At 45.0% G+C, this 18,941-nt stretch overlaps 2 protein-coding genes across 3 annotated transcripts; one reads left to right on the top strand and one right to left on the bottom strand.

Annotated features, from left to right (window-relative positions):
- Nucleotides 1–389: 389 nt before the first annotated feature.
- Nucleotides 390–11,319, top strand: LOC121188801 (N-alpha-acetyltransferase 15, NatA auxiliary subunit-like). Of its 2 annotated transcripts, XM_041048711.1 has the most exons (21): nt 390–589; nt 1,754–1,838; nt 2,959–3,063; nt 3,366–3,523; nt 3,575–3,576; nt 3,821–3,953; nt 4,667–4,820; nt 5,122–5,241; nt 6,681–6,776; nt 7,108–7,214; nt 7,317–7,389; nt 7,543–7,712; nt 7,809–7,961; nt 8,080–8,208; nt 8,564–8,777; nt 8,987–9,180; nt 9,315–9,423; nt 9,515–9,613; nt 9,820–9,963; nt 10,339–10,436; nt 10,962–11,258. In XM_041048711.1, exons 1-21 carry the CDS (start codon nt 536–538, stop codon nt 11,169–11,171), a joined length of 2,607 nt encoding a protein of 868 aa, XP_040904645.1. In that variant the 5' UTR covers nt 390–535; the 3' UTR covers nt 11,172–11,258. The 2 variants fall into 2 exon arrangements, with proteins under 2 accessions (XP_040904645.1, XP_040904644.1); XM_041048710.1 differs by lacking the exons at nt 390–589; nt 1,754–1,838; nt 2,959–3,063; nt 3,575–3,576 and having other exon boundaries at nt 3,389–3,523; nt 3,818–3,953; nt 10,962–11,319.
- Nucleotides 11,320–11,997: 678 nt separating this feature from the next.
- On the bottom strand, nt 11,998–18,829 carry mlsl (malate synthase-like). The gene is made up of 15 exons (XM_041048716.1): nt 18,732–18,829; nt 17,717–17,845; nt 17,409–17,627; nt 17,100–17,190; nt 16,868–16,944; nt 16,270–16,380; nt 16,118–16,177; nt 15,236–15,392; nt 14,858–15,056; nt 13,677–13,755; nt 13,493–13,585; nt 13,166–13,238; nt 12,979–13,046; nt 12,733–12,857; nt 11,998–12,172 (listed from the first exon to the last, which is right to left on the bottom strand). The coding sequence occupies exons 2-15, from the start codon at nt 17,831–17,833 to the stop codon at nt 11,998–12,000; spliced, it is 1,644 nt and encodes a 547-aa protein (XP_040904650.1). The 5' UTR covers nt 17,834–17,845; nt 18,732–18,829.
- Between the last annotated feature and the right edge of the window lie 112 nt (nt 18,830–18,941).

Genomic DNA, 18,941 nt, shown 5'->3' with positions numbered 1-18,941 from the left:
GAAATAATAATAATATTAAAAAATAAAAAACTCTATCCAGAAAAATCACATCACATCCCCGAGCTGTCTTGAACGTTTTGAACGAATCTTTTCCACCAAACTTGGATAATGATATCGAGAGTCGAGTTTTGCCGAAGCACGGCAGTGTTAAATTTAGAGAAATTTCAATGGAATTTGGTTCGCAACGTCTGGGACCAATACAACCAGTGGACACGGAAGCGTGCATGAAACAGTAAAGATATGAAATGCTGTATTATTTTTGTATTATTTTATTTAATGTATCGTTTAATAAAACAGTGTGGCTTGTCATTCTTGTTAAAATACCACAGAGTCACTGACACATCTGCCTGCCCTGACACGCAGACTCAGAGCAGCCTGATCCGGTAGGGGAGCACATCGGCCATTTTGCTCGGAAGGGGGCCTCGGTTTCAACACGTGAGAGAGAGGAGCCTGAACAGACTGAAACAGTCCAGGATCTCTGACTCCGAGAGGATTTTTCATGTGTGAGCCGACAGAGGCATAGGAAGCCAGCACAATGCCCACAATCACTCTACCGCCGAAGGAGAATGCTCTCTTCAAGAGAATTTTGGTAGGCTAAATGCCTCAGATAACGTTAGCTTGCTAGCTAATGCTAGTTTGCCAAGTAGCCGTCAGTTCTGACAGCAAGTAGCTAGGGAGTTGCTAGTGAATATTCAAAATATTCAGTACACCAGACGCGTTGTAATTAGCATGTCTCTGTTATTAACGAGTAGCTGCAGCATTGCAATTAGGGAAACATAATAGTTGGCCAACAAATCATCATGTGGCGTCCTAGCTATGCTTTGGCCTTGCAACACATCCAAAGTATATCAGTGACAAAGCTGGTTGACACATGACAGCCAGCCACAACTTAGGTGCATAGTTGTGTTAGCTTTCTGGTGAATAGCTGCGGTTTGGAAACTCGTTCGGCTGCACTGTCAGTTAAGTTTGTTCACATTTGTGTTGTATTTCCCACCAAAGTAGTTGTCGTTCATTTGACTAATTCACTTCGGTACCTGGCTGGAAAAAGTACCTGGCAGGCACCGGGTGCTGTTAAAGGCAGATTTGACTAATTAATTTAGAAATGTAACGGTTCACTTACTCTTGCTTCTTTGCAACATAACGTGGCCGGAAAAGCTCCAAGACGTTTATTAAAAATCACATTTAAATTCGACAAATATCAAACACGTTAAACACCGTGAAAGTCGAATTGTTTTTCAGATCATTGAGCCATTGACGGTAGATATCGTACAGTGTATTACTAATAATTTTATTGGTTATTGATTATATTCCTGCCACCTCTGTGTGCCGGACCGGGGGTGCCTGTCTCTCTGTCAGTGCATACAGTATGTTATAACGTTAGAGGGAGTTGGCACCGGGGGGGGGCTCTGAGCTCCCGGTGACTTCTCTGAGCCAGGCACATCCATCTGGCGGCATCTCATCAACAGCCCTCCATCATCTAGGCTGTTCTCAATCTCAAGCGCCACAATCTCCCACTGACTGGTCTGTTAAGGAGATAGTGTTTGGTGCATGCGATGCTCTGCTCTCTCTCAGCAGGAAGGACCAGTTATTTCTGCTGGTCACTGGAACACAGTGTTTGCTTTCAACACGCAGACACACAGTAACGCCCTTATGGTTGCACTTAAACTTCACTCTCTGAGGATATCAGCGTGGAGAACGGCAGGCTGCAGGCCTCGGACGTCCCATGTAAAATGTTCTCTGTCTTTTGTTGCAGAGATGTTACGAGCACAAGCAGTACAGAAACGGTCTGAAGTTCTGCAAACAGATCCTGGGCAACCCAAAGTTTGCAGAGCATGGAGGTAAGAGAAGAGCTACTTGACTTGCTTCCTCACACTAAACTGGTAAGGGAACAGGGACCAGGGGACTCATAGGCTTAAAAATGTGAAAACCCATTGTGAATAAGTGGTAGGTTAACTGTTAACATCCACTTCTACTGTTTGGTAATTGTTACATGATCAGCAAACAAACCAGTAATAAAAACTGAGGAATAAAAGTGAACATCTACCTTTCAAATAGCCTGATACTCATGAATTCAGCAAAAAGCTTTAAGGCCAAATAAACTCTCACATAAGATCAGATGATGTGTCTTCTACCACTTTGAAAAGCCCATGTTGTTAGTATACAGGGCGATGCATAGCAGCTGTGTCACTGTGGTTCAAAACAGTAAAGGGGAAGTGCAGAGAGGTCACACTCCTCTCGTCTCTTCTGAAAGGAGACCGTCTCTGAGGTGACAAAACTGAGGTGACTGGTGTTAGTGAGCAGTGAGTCTGTGCCCATTTTCACACCTGTGCACACCTGGGCAGTTTCTGCAGGAAGTAAACATATTTCTGCTCCCCAGTGGTTATAGACTTTATGAGGAACACCACACCATCACATCCCAATACCTGAACTCACTGTCATGTTCATGAAACCAGTTTGAGGTGACTTTAGCTTTGTGACATGGAGCATTATCCTGCTGGAAGTAGCCATTAGAAGATGGTGAACTGTGGCCATGAAAGGATGAACATGGTCAGCAACAATACTCAGACATACTGTGACATTCAAACCATCACTGATTGGTGTTAAGGCCCAAAGTCAACCAACCCCACTCCATCACACCATCACCAGCCTGGACTGTTAACACAAGGCAGGTTGGGTCCATGGATTCGTGCTGTTGATGCCAAACTCTGACCCTACCATCTGCAGCCTCAGCAGAAATCCAGATCCATCAGGCCAGTCTTCATCTGTCCAGTTTTGTTGAGCCTGTGAATAGTCCTGAACCTATTCTTTGAATCCTGAGTACACTACGGTGTTCTGTAATTCCATCAGATAACGTGTGTAAACTGGGTTAGTAAATGTAATCAGTGTTATTCTTAATAATTCATTTCAGCTTTGATTTCTCTGAATGTCTCATTCTTCTCCTTCACTCCCCTGCTCCAGAGACGCTGGCCATGAAGGGTTTAACCCTCAACTGTCTGGGCAAGAAGGAGGAGGCCTACGAGCTGGTGAGACGAGGCCTGCGCAACGACCTCAAGAGCCACGTCTGTATCCTTTCATCACTCCCTCCGTGCTCCCAGCGTCCATGTTCCACATTAGTCTCACATTCCGATTTCATTAAACACCACAACTGCTGAATTCACTGCAGAACACAACTTTGAAAACCTGCTCTTTAACTTGATTTCTGCTTAGTCGCTCTTTCTCAAGCAGTCTTTAAATTCATTGTTTGTACGTGTATGTTTATTACGTTTTTAGCACACATGAACACCTTCATAGTGTGTGTGTGTGTATGTGTGTGTGCTGTTTTTTTGTTTGTTTGCTCTTTCCTGAACTTGCCGACCCCCTCCCAGGCTGGCATGTGTACGGTCTGCTACAGCGCTCGGACAAAAAGTATGATGAGGCCATCAAGTGTTACCGCAACGCACTGAAGTGGGACAAGGACAACCTGCAAATCCTCCGAGACCTCTCCCTGCTGCAGATCCAGATGAGAGACCTGGAGGGATACAGGGTGAGGATTGCCAGAGAGAGAGAGAGAGAGATGCGTTGGGTTTAAAAATAGGAGTGTTTAATTGTAAAAAAAAATGGAGATGGAGGGCTGCAGTATGAGAACGGATGAAGGGGTCAGGGCGTAAAACTTGTCAGGGACAGACAGTTCCTCATTCGGCTGCACAGGACAGAAAGTTAGATGGTGAAGAGAGACAAAGGAGAGGCTTGACAGGCTGGTACAAGCTGGGGATGGACTGGATCATCAGACATAAATAACTGCTTACAATTGTGTGTTGTGACGGTTGTTTCCCTTCAGGAGACGCGGGTACCAGCTGCTGCAGCTCCGTCCAGCCCAGCGGGCCTCATGGATTGGATACGCTGTAGCTTATCACCTCTTAGAGGACTTTGAGATGGCTGCCAAGATCGTGGAGGAATTCCGCAAAACGCAACAGGTAGGACAAAGCTCATCAGAACTGTCGAGATTTCTGAGTGCGCAATTTATTCTCAACATGGTGTCGACAGAAATTCCAGCAGTGGAACAATATAATAATACGATTTTGTGATACTTTAAAAAATGTGGTGTTAGGTGGGCATGTACATGGACAGTAAAGAAAGAGCTGGGGAGATGGAAACCATTATGAGACGTGTTGTTTTACGTCAGCGGAGACACTAAGAAATACATTCTGATATTTTACCAGTGTTACATAGATTTTTCACACTACAGTTCTATCATAGCTGATAGAAATAATGGCAAAAGCTACTCAAATAAGACCCAACTCATGATGAACTGCAATTTCTTAAGTAAAATTAAATTCATTTAAGAATTAATTATTAAATACTTCCATGTATAAGGTGCTGCACAAAATATACAGCCCTAAGTCCCAGCACACACACGCAGCCACTGTCATAACACACCACAAACGACTCGCACACAGAGAGGGCAGGTAGAGAGACTGGGCCACTGATGCAGTGGGGTTGCTCCCAATGTCCTGTCCAACTATGACAGACGGGTCAGTTGGTCAGTGTGTTGAGTCAGTGCTTGAAACACTCACATCAGTTGTACATTCCAGTATGCTTCACTTACTTACTTAAGTTTTTCCATCCCTTTCTTTTCTGTGTGTGTGTGTGTGTGTGTGTATGTGTGTGTGTGTACACACGCCCGCAGACATCTCCAGACAAGGTGGACTATGAGTACAGTGAACTGCTGCTGTATCAGAACCAGGTTTTGAGGGAGGCCAGTCTGCACAAGGAGGCCCTGGATCACCTCAACAACTACGAAAAACAGATCTGTGACAAACTGGCTGTGGAGGAGACAAGAGGTGGGTGGAACCGCAACGCTGTCAGTCAAACAGTCACACTGTTGATGAACTGTGTGTTTAACAAACACTTCAGTCAGATGCTATATATTTCAGTGTCACTTCAGAAATTAGACTGATAAAGTTATATAATACAGACACTGTGGTTGGTTTGTGTTGATAGTAAACAAACTCACTTCCTTCTCTGTGTGTGTGTGTGTGTGTGTGTGTGTGTGTGTGTGTGTGTGTGTGTGTGTGTGTGTGTGTGTGTGTGTGTGTGTGTGTGTGTGTGTGTGTGTGTGTGTGTGTGTGTGTGTGTGTGTAGGAGAGCTGCTGCTGAGGCTGGAGAGGCCGGAGGAGGCTTCAGAGGTTTACAAGAGACTCCAGGAGAGGAATCCTGAGAACTGGGCCTACTACCAGGGCCTGGAAAAGGCCTTAAAGCCAGGTGAACACTATACTCACACACACAGCTGTGCAGCTCTGACATTGTTTGAAAACAATCTTGAGTCAAGAGATTATCTTTTTTTTTTACTGCAGTGTTATGTGACATTTGAATCAGTCCAACAAACTGCAACCACATTGTTCCTTAACAGTCTGTGGTCAACTGTGCAGCAACATGTGCAGAGTGGCAGGTGTGACATGCTACTTTGGTTCATGTGTGAGCAGCAGCACACAGTGTGTGAGGAGGCTTGGGTGAAGTAGAACATACTGTAGGTTGGGAGGGTGTGGTGATTAATTAATATAGGTCAGTCACATCATTGGTCCCACTGATTGGAAACAGCTGAGCCAATCGCAGCGAAGCATGACGACAACAGCTCAACAAATGGAAAGAAGCTTCTCCAGGAAATCATGTTGTTGTCTGGATGGTGCAGAGAGACACAATGTGAACACAACTTATTATAAGTCTGCAGCCAGAGGCACATTGTGTTTTATTTAAATGAATGATAAAGAACATTTTAAACTCATTGACTCATTGAATCAGAGCATCATTGTCCTGAGTTGCCCTTTCACACATGCAGCACACAGCCACAGATCGTATGTGTCAGACACTTTCTCACCTACTGGAAATACTCTGTCTGGTTCCGGTGAGGGGTGCAGAGAGCTGTGCAGGAGGCAGGACAGAAACGTCATCAACACAGCTCACTGTGAAGGGTCCAGACCGTGAGAGCTGGCAGGGTGAAGTCGCTTTAGTGTCCGGCTCAGCTGAGTCAGACGTTTGCGCTCTCACATGCAGCTCCTCTGGGTGACGTCTGCCAAAAGTTCAGGGCTGCGGTGCACATTGTTAAAGCACCTTTGGATGCACAGGAGTAAAGAGCTCCAGTAATCTGATGTTTCCTGCGTGGACGTGGGCAGAATACTGAGTTACAGCTGACCAGTGTGATGTGTGTGTAGACGCCTGGTGTCAACTGCATGTTATTCAGTGAACAAAGTGTGCGTGTAATGGCACTGGAGGGGTTTAATGAACTGAAGGAGAAGCTGTGGACAGCAGATACGATAAGAATCAGGCTTATTGATTTATAGATCATTTTATTTCCATGTTAAGTATCATTCCCTTATTGCTGCACATTTGCTTCTAGTATTTGTTTTGTTTTTTTCCTGATGAAAACTTCAGACTGGCAGCAGATCGATCGTTGCTCCAGAAACAGACGTGGTTCTCAGACATCTGTTCTCAGTCTAAGTCTAAGGCGCTCAGCTCTCTTTGTGCTGCCTGCACTGGTCATAGCTTTTCCATGAAAATAGGACCCAGTATGTTTCATAATGGTTCAGTGTGCTGCTGATAGGTCAAAGGGACGACTTCAGCATCACTGAGGGATGATAATTATGTTTGCTGTCAATCACTCCTTCTTACATTGTTTGTGTGTGTGTGTGTGTGTGTGTTTACAGGCAGTATAGAGGAGCGTCAGAAGATCTATGAGGACTCCTGGGTGAAGTTTCCTAAAGGCCTGGTTCCCCGAAGGCTGCCGCTTAATTTCCTCACAGGTAAACACAGGACAGCCTGCAGCGCCACCACAGCGGTCAATCTCACATTTGAGAACCTAGAACCAACAAATGTTTGGCATTAAAAAAAAATAGTATATTCATCCAGGGGTAATATAAATAATAAACAAAGTGTATATATGTTTCAGTAGTTTGGCTGACTCACTAAATGAACTTAACAGCAAAGTCGCAAGTGAAGGGACATTTTATGTTTCGTTGTTTATTTCACAGTGCTGCGTACTGGATCAAAACCCAACTTATTACTGTCATTCTGTGCCGTGAGGCCATACAAATGTCACTTTACTGCACCTTTGCTGTGTGTTGTGCTGGCCAGGGGAGAAGTTCCGTGAATGTCTGGACAGCTACCTGAGGATGAACTTCAGTAAAGGCTGCCCGCCCGTCTTCACTACCCTCAAGTCCCTCTACACTGATAAAGAAAAGGTAAGCTAGGTGACAGTTGGAAGTATCTGCTCCCACACCGAAATCCTTGTCCTTCCTAGTCTGAACCAAAACAACAGTTAAACTTGTTTTCTCCTCGTGCAGGTTTCAATCATTGAGGAATTAGTAGTTGGCTATGAAACCTGTTTAAGAAGCTGTCGAATGTTTAGTGAAAATGGTGAGTGTCGCTGGATCTTGAAGGGACTTTTTCTTACTTATTTAACCTCTTTGTGACACCAAACCATCTAAATCATATATCAAAGGTAGACATTCCTGTGTCTGTACTGTTAATCCACACACTCATTGTGACCTGTGTTGAATGTGTGTACAGAGAATGGGAAGGAGGAGCCCCCTACCACCCTGTTGTGGGTACAGTATTTCCTGGCACAGCACTTTGACTTCATAGACCAGCCCAGCCTCGCTCTGGAGTACATCAATACCGCCATCGACAGCACGCCCACGCTCATCGAGCTCTTCCTCATCAAGGCCAAGATCTACAAGGTTGAGAATTAACTCCGCACGCACACTCGGAGTACATGCATTCGCTCATTGTTTGTGGTGTTTACCGTTTCCCTTCCCGCTTCCTTGGCTCTGCAGCACGCTGGCAACATAAAGGAGGCAGCTCGATGGATGGATGAGGCTCAGGCCCTGGACACCGCCGACCGCTTCATCAACTCCAAGTGTGCCAAGTACATGCTGAAAGCTGGCCTCGTCAAAGAAGCGGAGGAGATGTGCTCCAAGTTCACCAGGGTGAGAGACACATTGTGCCATCTGGACTCCAGCGAACATCAGTGGCTACAAATTCTCTTCAGCTGCCCCACATGATAATGAGTGTGTGTGTGTGTGTGTGTGTGTGTTGTGGTTTCAGGAGGGGACTTCTGCAGTAGAGAACCTGAATGAGATGCAGTGCATGTGGTTCCAGACAGAGTGTGCCTTGGCCTACAAGGCCATGAACAAGTTTGGAGAGGCCCTGAAGAAGTGCCACGAGATTGAGAGGGTGAGTTTCTACAGCTAGCATTTGCCTCCAGGACAGCTGCCATCTGCAGAAATCTCCCATATCTGCACAGGACCTTTGATGCTCTGTTAGATCCTGGTTCCTGGTCACCTCCCTGACCAAGGTCCTTGTCACCCAGTCACTCAGTTTAGTTGAATGGCCACTCACAGGAGGATGCACGTGTTTGGAGGAATATACTTTATACAAAACAGGATAAATACAACGGTTAAAAGTTAAAGTTTTTAGTGGATTACATGAAAAACAATATGAATTCTTCCAACACCTGCAGATCTAAATACAAAGTCATTCATCTCTCTCTCTCTCTCCTTTCTCACGTCCTCTTCCTCTTCTCCGTCAGCATTTTGTGGAGATCACCGACGACCAGTTTGACTTCCACACCTACTGCATGAGGAAGATGACACTGCGTTCCTACGTGGACCTTCTGAAGCTGGAGGACGTCCTGCGGCAGCACCCGTTCTACTACAAAGCTGCTCGAACAGCCATCCAGATCTACTTGGCCCTGCACGACAAACCTCTGACTGACGACAACAAGGAAAGCCAGACAGATACTGGTCAGACTTTGTGTGTGTGTGTTTGTGGTTTTTTGTGTGTGTGTGTTTTTAGTCAAATGAGATTTATGTGTTTATGATGTTTAGAACAGAGGTTGGAAAAAGAGCTAGGATTTGCAAAGCAAAACTGATCTTGTGTCAGCACTGTCTTAAAAGTAGCACTGTTATTAGAAAAGAAGTAAAGATACCATTTACCATTTTGTTCTTTGTAGAGAATCTGACAGACAAGGAGCTGAAGAAACTGCGCAACAAGCAGCGAAGAGCCCAGAAGAAGGCGCAGCTAGAGGAAGAGAAGAAGAACGCAGAGAAGGAGAAGCAACTGAAGAACCAGAAGAAGAAGAAGGAGGATGATGACGAGGAGATAGGAGGGCCGAAAGAGGAGCTAATACCAGAGAAACTGGCCAAGGTGGGCTCACGTTCACCACTTCTTTCTTTGGGCATGACAGAAGCTTTTGGTAGCCGTGCTGTGTGAGCGTAGCCGGCCTGATTGGTAGATTTATTACAGGTTAATAACGGGTCATGGTTAACTTCTTTCACCAGCCAGAGAATCCCCTGGAGGAGGCGGTGAAGTTCCTGATCCCTCTGAAGAACCTGGTGCGCAACAAGATTGAGACTCACCTCCTGGCCTTCGAGATCTACTTCAGGAAAGGTCAGACAAGAGTTTCACACACTCTCATCCTCAGCATGTAGAGACGTCGCGTCTATGCCAACGTCGTATTTGTCTGCCTTCGTTCCTCCAGAGAAGTACCTGTTGATGCTGCAGTCAATCAAGAGAGCTGTAACCATAGAGCCTCCCAACCCATGGCTGCACCAGTGTCTAGTGCGCTTCTTCAAAGGAGGTAACCTTGAAGATTACATAACCTTAAACTGTTTCATAGGAATTAGAAGCTTCATGATGACGAGGGCAGGTGTTCTATCTGTAACTGTGAATCATCAGAAACCTTCTACGTGTGTGATGGAAGTGTGAAACCACTTGTAGAATAGGTAGAGTGAAACCGCAAGGTTTTCCCACGGCTTCATTTGCTTGTGTTGGTGGTGTGTGCAGTGAGTGAGGCTGCAGACTTGCCGGAGGCAGTGAGGACGGTGTTGAAGCAGGAGATCTCCAGGTTGTTTGGAGAGAGCAACCCTCAGAGCTTCAACAAGAACTACCTGAGCCAACACTCCAACTCCATCCCACACCGACTGGCTGGTATGCAACGCACAGACACACACACGCACACAGACACACACACACGCACTGACGCACTGACGCTCAGACCACAGAAGTCTGTGATCATCTATCTGTTAAATTCCACTTCCTCTCTGTGTTTTGTTTATTGTTACTTCACTTGCTTATTGTTCTGTTACTGAACAGAATGATGTACAGACAGGGGACAAATGAAAGGACAAACCAACACAAAGAGTCTTAGTCAGGTGTTGAGTCACCACGAAGCCTCCAGACCAGCTTCAGTGCTCCTTGGCTTTGATTCTCCAAGCCTCTGGACTCTACTGGAGGGATGAGTGGACTGCAAGTGGTTTTTGTTTGGTTGCAGCTTGTAAGCGTGTCTGTCTCTCGTATTCCCAGCTGCTAAGATGATGGTCTACCTGGAGCCTTCCTCTGATAAGATGGCCTGTGAGATAGCTACGGCCCTGGATGAGTCATTGTCTGGCAGAAGCATCCAGGTGGGTGATAATCTACCAGCCATCACACACCTGGGTCCTGTGTCACGAAGCCAGTTCAGCTTAGTCTGACTTTCTTTGGGTTAACTGGCTTCACTGAGCCTAACATCAGCTGTCCCCGGACAACCTGTATGACAGAGCTGGTTATCAGCTGGCTCAGCTTACTCTGTGGGCTGTCCTCCAGCAGTGAGCTGTAATGGTCCTTAGTGATAAACATTGTTTGAAAACCAGAGTGGACACATGTGAAGCCTGGAACAGCAAAAAGATTTCAGTTAATCCATACAAACATCTGTCACTGTAAGTGTTAACTCTTTTGTCCCTCTCAGGATCCTGTAGGAATAATGACTCCGTGTTTTCCAGTTTCCATGTTAGCCAGCTTTATGATCCAGAAAACCAGTTAAGCCCAAAGATAGCTGGATAACCCTCTAATCTTGCTTTGTGGTACAAGCCCCAGTGTCTCTATTGGAGACTGTCCACCTTAATTTAGATGAACTGATTGGGGGTGTGTGTGTGTGTACGCGCTTGCAGATCTGTACTGAGGTGCTGGAGGCTCTGCGTGATGGGCAGCTGGGTGAGGGTCAGCAGAAGGCGGCTGAGGCTTACAGAGCTGCCTGCCATAAGATCTACCCCTACTGCTTGGCCTTCATGCCTCCCGGTTACCAAGACAACAGCACCACAATCAGTGCCAACGGCGACCTGTCGGCAGGAGAGCACGACGACATGGCAAACGAAATGTGAGCTCCGACGTGAAGAGGGGAGGAGAACGAGGAGGAGGAGGTGCGAACACGCCGCCAGACGCCTTAATCTGCCAACAAACCCATGCCCCACATCCCCACCCCCCCTTCAGCTCCTGGGCCATGGCTGCCGTGAGTTGCCCCCCCCCACACTGCACTGATCTGGATGGACTGAGCACCACAGGAGACAGGAAAGGGAGCTGGCACATGGAGGAAGACAATGTCCACTGAACTTTTTTAAACAATAAAAAAAAAAGGCCCCTGTCCACGGTTGTTCTGTAACTGAGGAAAAAAAAAAAAAAAAAAAAGATAAATATTGTATGGGGAGGCAAAAGAGGATTCTGGGAAAAGTGGAGATTGGCTGGCTGAGACGGCTTCTGTAAACACAGTTTAGGTTTTCTCTAACTCCTGTGTTTTCACGCCATGTCTTTCTCGTAGGTGCATCTGCTTCTCACGTTTTTAAAAGTAATTTATATATTACAAACTGACAAATGGATTAATAAAACGATGTTTGCAAAACCATACAGTAACATTGTGGTGGTGGTGGTGGTGGTGGAGTGTTGTTTGGAGTGTGAGCTGCTGTTTGCCAAAAACAAGGGACACAGGGAAAAAAAGGCAAACTGCTGATTTTTCAGGGAGGTTGTGGTAACAGCTGAAGAGGACGATGAGGGGACAGGACAGACATCAGAGGGACAGGGCTGAAGGAGGAGTCGTTTTAATTGATTGCACTGAGACACAGATGCTTCAGACTGAATATACATCCACAGCTACGCGATGCTGCCGTCTCTCAGTCGGTGAACGTCTCTGCTGCGTGTCAGCTGGACCGTCTGTCACAGTTTGGGTTTGTGCGTGTGCGTGTCCACAGCCTCCACCCGTCCACCTGTGCTCTGGGAGCTAAGAAAGGTGTGGTCCTGATTCAAGTAAGTGGTGATGAACTCTGGGAAGGCTCTCTTCAGGACCACCTCCAGGAACATGTCTGCTGCTGTGTGTAGCCTCTGTTTAGCCCTGAGGAAGAAGACAGATGTACAAAGACGCCATAGGACAGAGACAACAGAATATGCTTGCATGAAAAAAATCAACAGTTTCCATTTGTCTCTCAAACAGCTCTGGGGATCCATTAAAGCCATGAAAGACAGGGGTTGGTTGGTTATTTGATGTGAAAATATAAAAAAAAGAAAAATAAAAAAAAACCCATAGTAATAATGGCAAGATCAAAATTATGGCCTGTTTCTGCACTGTGTTGCTAAAAGAGATAAGATAACATGGTAATGATTTATTTTATTAACAAACATTTTCTCCACTTCTCTGATAATCAGCATCAAACTGTGTCGACCGTCAGATTTTTCAGAAATGATGTGGAAAGTTTCCAGGAAATGAACTGGAAAAATATGGACCCATAAAAGAAATCATTGTCCTCTAATACCACTGAGAACAGCTCTCACTGGACATGGTCAGGACCACCAACGATCAGAAGCTGGCCTTTGACCCTTCCATTGCTTTCCACCACGTTCCCCCGTCACTCATCACATTTGTCCCATGAGGTGTCCTGGAGGACAGCGTCTTACCTCACACAGTGACTCAGAGTGCTGAGCTCCACCGTGACCTCCTTGGTGAGGTCTGTCACCAGCCGCCTACTCACTACCCTGCTGCTGTCCTCCAGCTGAGCCTGATGCCTGATCCACTGCCACACCTGACACACACACACACACACACACACACAGTACTGCGTCATACCTGAAGGTTACTGCATCTGTACAATGCTGGTTAACAACAAACAAGTTGATTGTTTTTAAAAGCATGAGCTTTTTCACCTGTGACCTGGAAATCTCTGCTGTGGCTGAATCCTCCACCTGGCCTCTGTAGAAAAACACACCTTTACCTAGGAAACAGAGCAAACTGGTGCAAGTGAGTTTCAACAGTCAGTCCACACAGAGACACTTCATCATGTCTGCCATGAGGAGAAGAAGAAGAAGAAGAAGAACATGTGAATGTATTTACCTGAGAGCCAAGCGTTCATGAAGAGGACACCAACTGCAATGTTATACTTCAAACCATAAAGGGTGACTCCTCCCTGAGGGAAAACAAAACACATCACACAGTACAACATATCCTGCTGTTTCACATAAAGACAACACATGGTCAGAGGCTCATGGTGGATAAACACCTGACCAAGATCATTCATGGTGGATCATTTATCATCCTGCTGTATCTTGTATAAAAGGGATTTTTTTTTCATTTCCTCCTATTAACATCTACAGGAAGTTAAATATTCTGGGTTGTCCCAGAATTCTTCAGTCCAGCTCTGTGTGCGACCGATGGACTGACCGCAGGCATGGACAGCAGGTCGTCAGGAGTCACGGAGACATCGCTTCGAAGCAGGTGAAGCTGGTTATCACCTTCAGTGTGGAGCTGGAAGAGCTGTTACGGCGGAGAGGAAGAGGCCAGTCATTGTTGCTGCTGGATTTTTTTTTTTCAGCTTGATGCGACTCATTATCCTCGTTACACTTACTTTCTGCATGGGCTCAATCAGGCTCAGGTCATAGACCATGAAACCATCCACACCTGCCTTGATCTCCAGCAGCTTCAGTCTAAGAGGTGGAGGAAACCGTGTCAGAGGTCGACACACATCACAGGTGTGAAACGTACGCTGATGATACCTGGATACTGTGAGCTTCATTCACATGATGTAGCCATGACTGAGTAAACAATAACTTTCTGGTGACTGATAAAATATTTGCCATCCTATCACCAGTGTGTATGGAACTTTTGCAGCAGTGAAAATCACAGGATAATGGCAAATGCTTTCAATGTAAGAGTAGCACCATTAGACGAGAGGCCGATGCTTTAACTTACAAGTCTGTCACTTCTGAATAATTTCTTAAAGGAGCCATTTTGGTACCAATTGCAGGAAAAATATGAATTTCCTCAAAAGAAAAGCCCATTTTTATACCCAAATAAATATGAATTCATTATTCTTTAAGTATCAGGAACTGACCTAATCTGAAATAAATCAATAAACTGAAAGATTATACAGTTTACACTTATGCACTTATAATTAAATTTTAAATAATCTCTTGGTGCTTAGGAAATGCAGACAGTGATATGTGTCAGGACACAGGAGGCAGTGATGTCCTTATAAATGAAACTGTAGACACACAGATGCACAGGAAGTATTACTATTATACTAGTCCATTGGAGTGTGGTTCTAAGTGAGGGGATATGATGATTAGCCTTATTCTCTTTAACCGTTTGACCATCTAACTCCTCTTCATGTTCTTTGATCCTTTGCACAATGTCTGTAAACTTGGCTAACATTAGCTAATGATCGCCAATGCTAATGTGACTGCTCATACCAGACCAGGTTAGCCTGTAGCAGCAGATGTGACTGCACTGAGAGAGCTCACATTCTGTTGCTTATGAATTCAAAGACAAATTTTCCATGTTTTGACACTGTGAATGACATGTTGGACTCAGTATGTGTCAGTATGTATTTCCAGTACCTTTGTGTTGTGCAGTATGATTAACACTGGAGCCTGTATTGGCTGCTAATATGGCCACAGGCCTGGATAAGCTGAGTCACTGGTTAGTGAATGATGCTGCACCAAAAATCACAGCCACATTAATCTCATCAGGAAGAAATCACTGCAATGCTTTAACTTATGAACGTGTGTGTGTGTGTTCAGTTCGTGCCTGGTGACAGTAGCCAACACTCTCCTGTAGGATTCACTGAGCCGGTCCTGAGGTAGCAGCAGAGCAGCCATGCCTCCTGTGGCCAGGGCTCCCCGCCGATGGCACGTCTGAACCAGCAGGTCCATGTAGCTACGCAGGAAACGTTTCTCCATGTTGACGTATTTGCTGCGGTCAGGCAGCAGGAAGGCCTGTCGGTGTCCTGCAGGAGAGACACATGACCTCTGGACTTCAGTGAGACAGAGACGGCCCTTTTCATTATAACCTCATACGTCTTTTGTGTTTACATTTTTTTTTTTATTGTAAAAACTTAGAATTGATAGAGTTCAGAGGGAAGTCAGCTACCATCAGCTGCTTAAACACACACGATGTTTAACTCACCAAACTTATTGACGAAGGAGGCTGAATAATCCCAGATGCCACAGTTGAGTCCTGCTGAATGGTCTCGCAGCTCATAGAGAATCTCCTCCATCTCAAACGCTGCCAATACATTTTCAATGAGCACTGTCGCCTTAATGCTGCCCTGTGGAAGACCAAGCTAGACACACACAAACACACAAATTTACTTACATATACAACTACCCACAAGGGATAGGTTCACACAGATTATTTTTATGAAAATGCTAGCAGGATAATTAGGGTATTTCAAATTTTTGAAAAAGTACTAGAAATCGCATTTCCTGGAGAAAATGTGTGTGAAGGCTGAAAGCTGAGAGAAAATGCTGAAGCAGTGCTGAAAATCCTGCAGGCTAAAGTGCAATAGCGGCAGAGCTGGAAAAAATGCTGAAGTCAGAACCCAAAGAAGCTGAAACTGTTGAAATCCTAACTGCAAAATGAAATGTATTACACTGAAACAAGCACTGCAGAACCTGAGAGATGACAGCTGAGATGCAGAATCAAAACTTAGAAGCTGAAAATTCAAATATACGCCGGAAGCTGGAAGCTGAAGGAAATTGCTGCAGCAGTGCATTCACTCTCCTGAATAGGGCACTGAGTGCACAGTTACTCCTCTGGCTGCTTTCACTTCATTACAAGAGAGTCATGAAGCAGACTGTGCTTTAATCTGTTTCTTGTGCCATGAGGTTGTGTTTGTGTTGTGTTGTCCTCTGTCTGGAGGAGTCAGAGCAGGTCTGATCATGTGACTGCTGTCATTTCATTACACTGTCCAGAAGTCTGTGTTAATAAGCTGCTTGTTGGTAAAAGCCTCTGACTTCAGGCCACTGCTATTACTCGTTTAAAACAGAAAAGAAAAAACCTTCAGACCTTCTGTTGTGTCCAGACAAATATCTTGTTCCACAGTCTGGCCTCCATGAAGCTCTCCACCTGAAAAAAACAGTAGAGCTTCATGCCCACTATGTTCACATTACACAAATCAATTGTGTACCTCAGTGTGTGTTTGTGTGTGTGTGTGTTACCTTGGACAGGTAGAAAAAGGGTCCGCTCTTGTTTTCAAACAGTGTCTTTCCACAGTGAAACATGAGGAGTCCAAAGTCAAAGAGAGGACCAGGAGCCTCCCTGCCCTCCACCTGACAAACAGGAAATCTTTACTCTGAGCGTGGATCGTTTTCTTTGGATTAATCACACACAAATTAACCTATAACACCTTCAAATGACCACAGCACTGACCTCATACTGGAAAACTGCTAATAATCTGATGGTACTGAGTTTGCATTCATAAGAAAAATAGAATGAATAAAAATAAAATAATTCAAAAAAGGTGAATAAGAATTGTTTCATTGGCTTCTCCACAGTATCAGGACTAAAGTCTTTACTGATTTATTATTTTACTGGCCATATCTTAGAAATGTAGAAATGGGCAGAATCAGCTAATAAAATAAGAAGGCTATGTTTTAATTATAGAATTTAAAATTACTGTAAGATTATTACACATTTCAAATTATTCCAGGAGCAGAAGTTTTTTTTTTTTTTTTTTTTTGTTCACCAGACAGATTTAGATCCAAACCTGCACTAAATCAATAAAGCAGCCGAATGAAGTGGAAAAAGCTACAGTACCATCATGTTGTGCTCCACCATGTTCCAAGCACGGGGACGCAGCATCAGCACAGGAGCCTGAGATATGTGTGGCACATCTGTTACACACAGGGAGGGAGGCAAATAAACAGCTGCTGTGACTGTGACTCTGATCCACATCTGGAATACTGACACATGTGCATCCACACACGTGTTCTTGTCCATGTAATGTAACTGTAGCAACAGTAGCACTTATTTAAAGTAAAGCACTTACTGGGAAGCTGGTTGTGCACCGCCTTAACAACATTGGAAATGCCTTTGATCTGGTTGTAATATGTCGGACAGTTCCCATCATCAAAGTCAACCTGCCGAAGCCAGAGAGGAGAGATTTCATGTCCTACGTGTTCTCAACTCACCGGGTGGAGGTAAAGAGTCCAGCTCCCTCACTCTGCTGTAAAATCAAAATGATTTCTACAACAGCAATTAAACTAAGATGATCTTTAATGACCAGACAGTACAGCATACAGTATGCACTTATTGGGTTGGGTCTTGTCTGGTCACAGGTAAATGATTTTGGTGTTACCTGTATTCCCTGTGCCGGTGACTGCAGAGCTTTGATGAAGCAATCAGTATCACAGGGAGCCAGATCCCCAATATCCACATGTCTCCTCTGTAGCCTTGCAGGTACAGGGAGCACCCTCCAGTCTGGGTCTCTCCTGATGGGTGTGGTGTGTTCCAGGAAGCTCGGCAGGTCACCTGAAAGGTCCAAGTGGGCCTTTCTGGACACTCGCAACCTCAGGACCTGAAGAGTAAAGAGAAAAGCAAATGCTTCATTCTGAGTTAAACACGTCCACCATTCATTCAATAAGAGGGCCTTTTCTATGGTCTCACCTGATCCACCTCCTCATCAAAGGTGGAGATCAGGTCATGGAGGAAGAGGAGGGAGTCGGTGGTGAAAAGCGTCTCATACTCTGCTTCTAGGCCAGAGGGAGGGGGAGACACCTCCATGCTGCCTGTGCCCTGTGGACACAAAGTTCAGACGCACATCACAGAGTCTGTTTGATGTGGAAGGACCAAGGCTAATGTCCATGATCACAGAAAGATGTAGGAGGCTCATAGATGGAGACAACCCATCTGGACTGACATACAGACAGATGTGCGTCTGCTGTATAACCCCTAACCCTAACCCAAGACTCAAAGACTCAGCAGTACAATGTGGAGTAGATGTGAAACTTATAACTTCGCACAATGCCACACCATTTTTGATTCGCCCAGGAACAGTGGTACAGGGTTGTTATTTAGTCCACTGAAGAGGTTTGAGCCTGCATTCATTATTTTGGCCACATGGGGGCAAAGCTGTGGACATAGACAATTAGTAATTTCCCCTTTGTGAAAGTGAAAAGGTTTGTCTTGGTGTGTGACCCCTTTTACATCACACTTATTCATTAAATCCACTGTTCATATAAAAATATTGATTTCTGCAGTTTTAAAGCAAACAGAGGAAAAGAGCTGCCAGGACGTGAATTAGAAACATGATGTGTAGAAACAGATTGCTTGGCCAGTAGCAGTGTGTAAATTGCACAGCTGAATTACATGTGCAGAGGCTACACCCATGAGAAGCAAAGAGCCTGTTCTAAAATGTTGTTCTCCTGATCAGTTTCATTTTCACCACTTTCATGCACAAGAAATTCCAGAGTCTCGTCGAAGCAAAGACATGTCTGAAACAGCTCTTTAACACTAAAGCTAATGAAACCACTCTGAAGTCCAAAGTCCATGATGCAGCACACTGTGAACGCCTCCTCACACTGCAGTTGTTTTTTTTTTTCCCCATCAACCATAATGTTGTATTCTTGACAGTGCACAATGTGTATTTAGCTCCAGAATAAAGTCATAAGGTGATACTCACAGACACGCTGATGACAGGTCTCTGCTCTCTTAGCTAAAGTGGACTTTGGTTAAGGTCTCAGTTTGGCCACTGTTTGAACAGGAAGATGTTTGTTTGTATGTGGCGGTGAGTTTAAAGTCCCGTATGTGGAGATTCTGTTCACTGACATTTGAGACTATTGAAGTATCATATTCTCCATATTAGCAATTTGGCATCTCTTTGAATAGCTGA

Source organism: Toxotes jaculatrix, chromosome 10, assembly GCF_017976425.1.
Source record: "Toxotes jaculatrix isolate fToxJac2 chromosome 10, fToxJac2.pri, whole genome shotgun sequence".
In the NCBI taxonomy this organism is placed as follows: domain Eukaryota; kingdom Metazoa; phylum Chordata; class Actinopteri; family Toxotidae; genus Toxotes; species Toxotes jaculatrix.
Note: the sequence above shows the minus strand (reverse complement) of the source record. Positions and strands in the feature narration are given on the sequence as shown.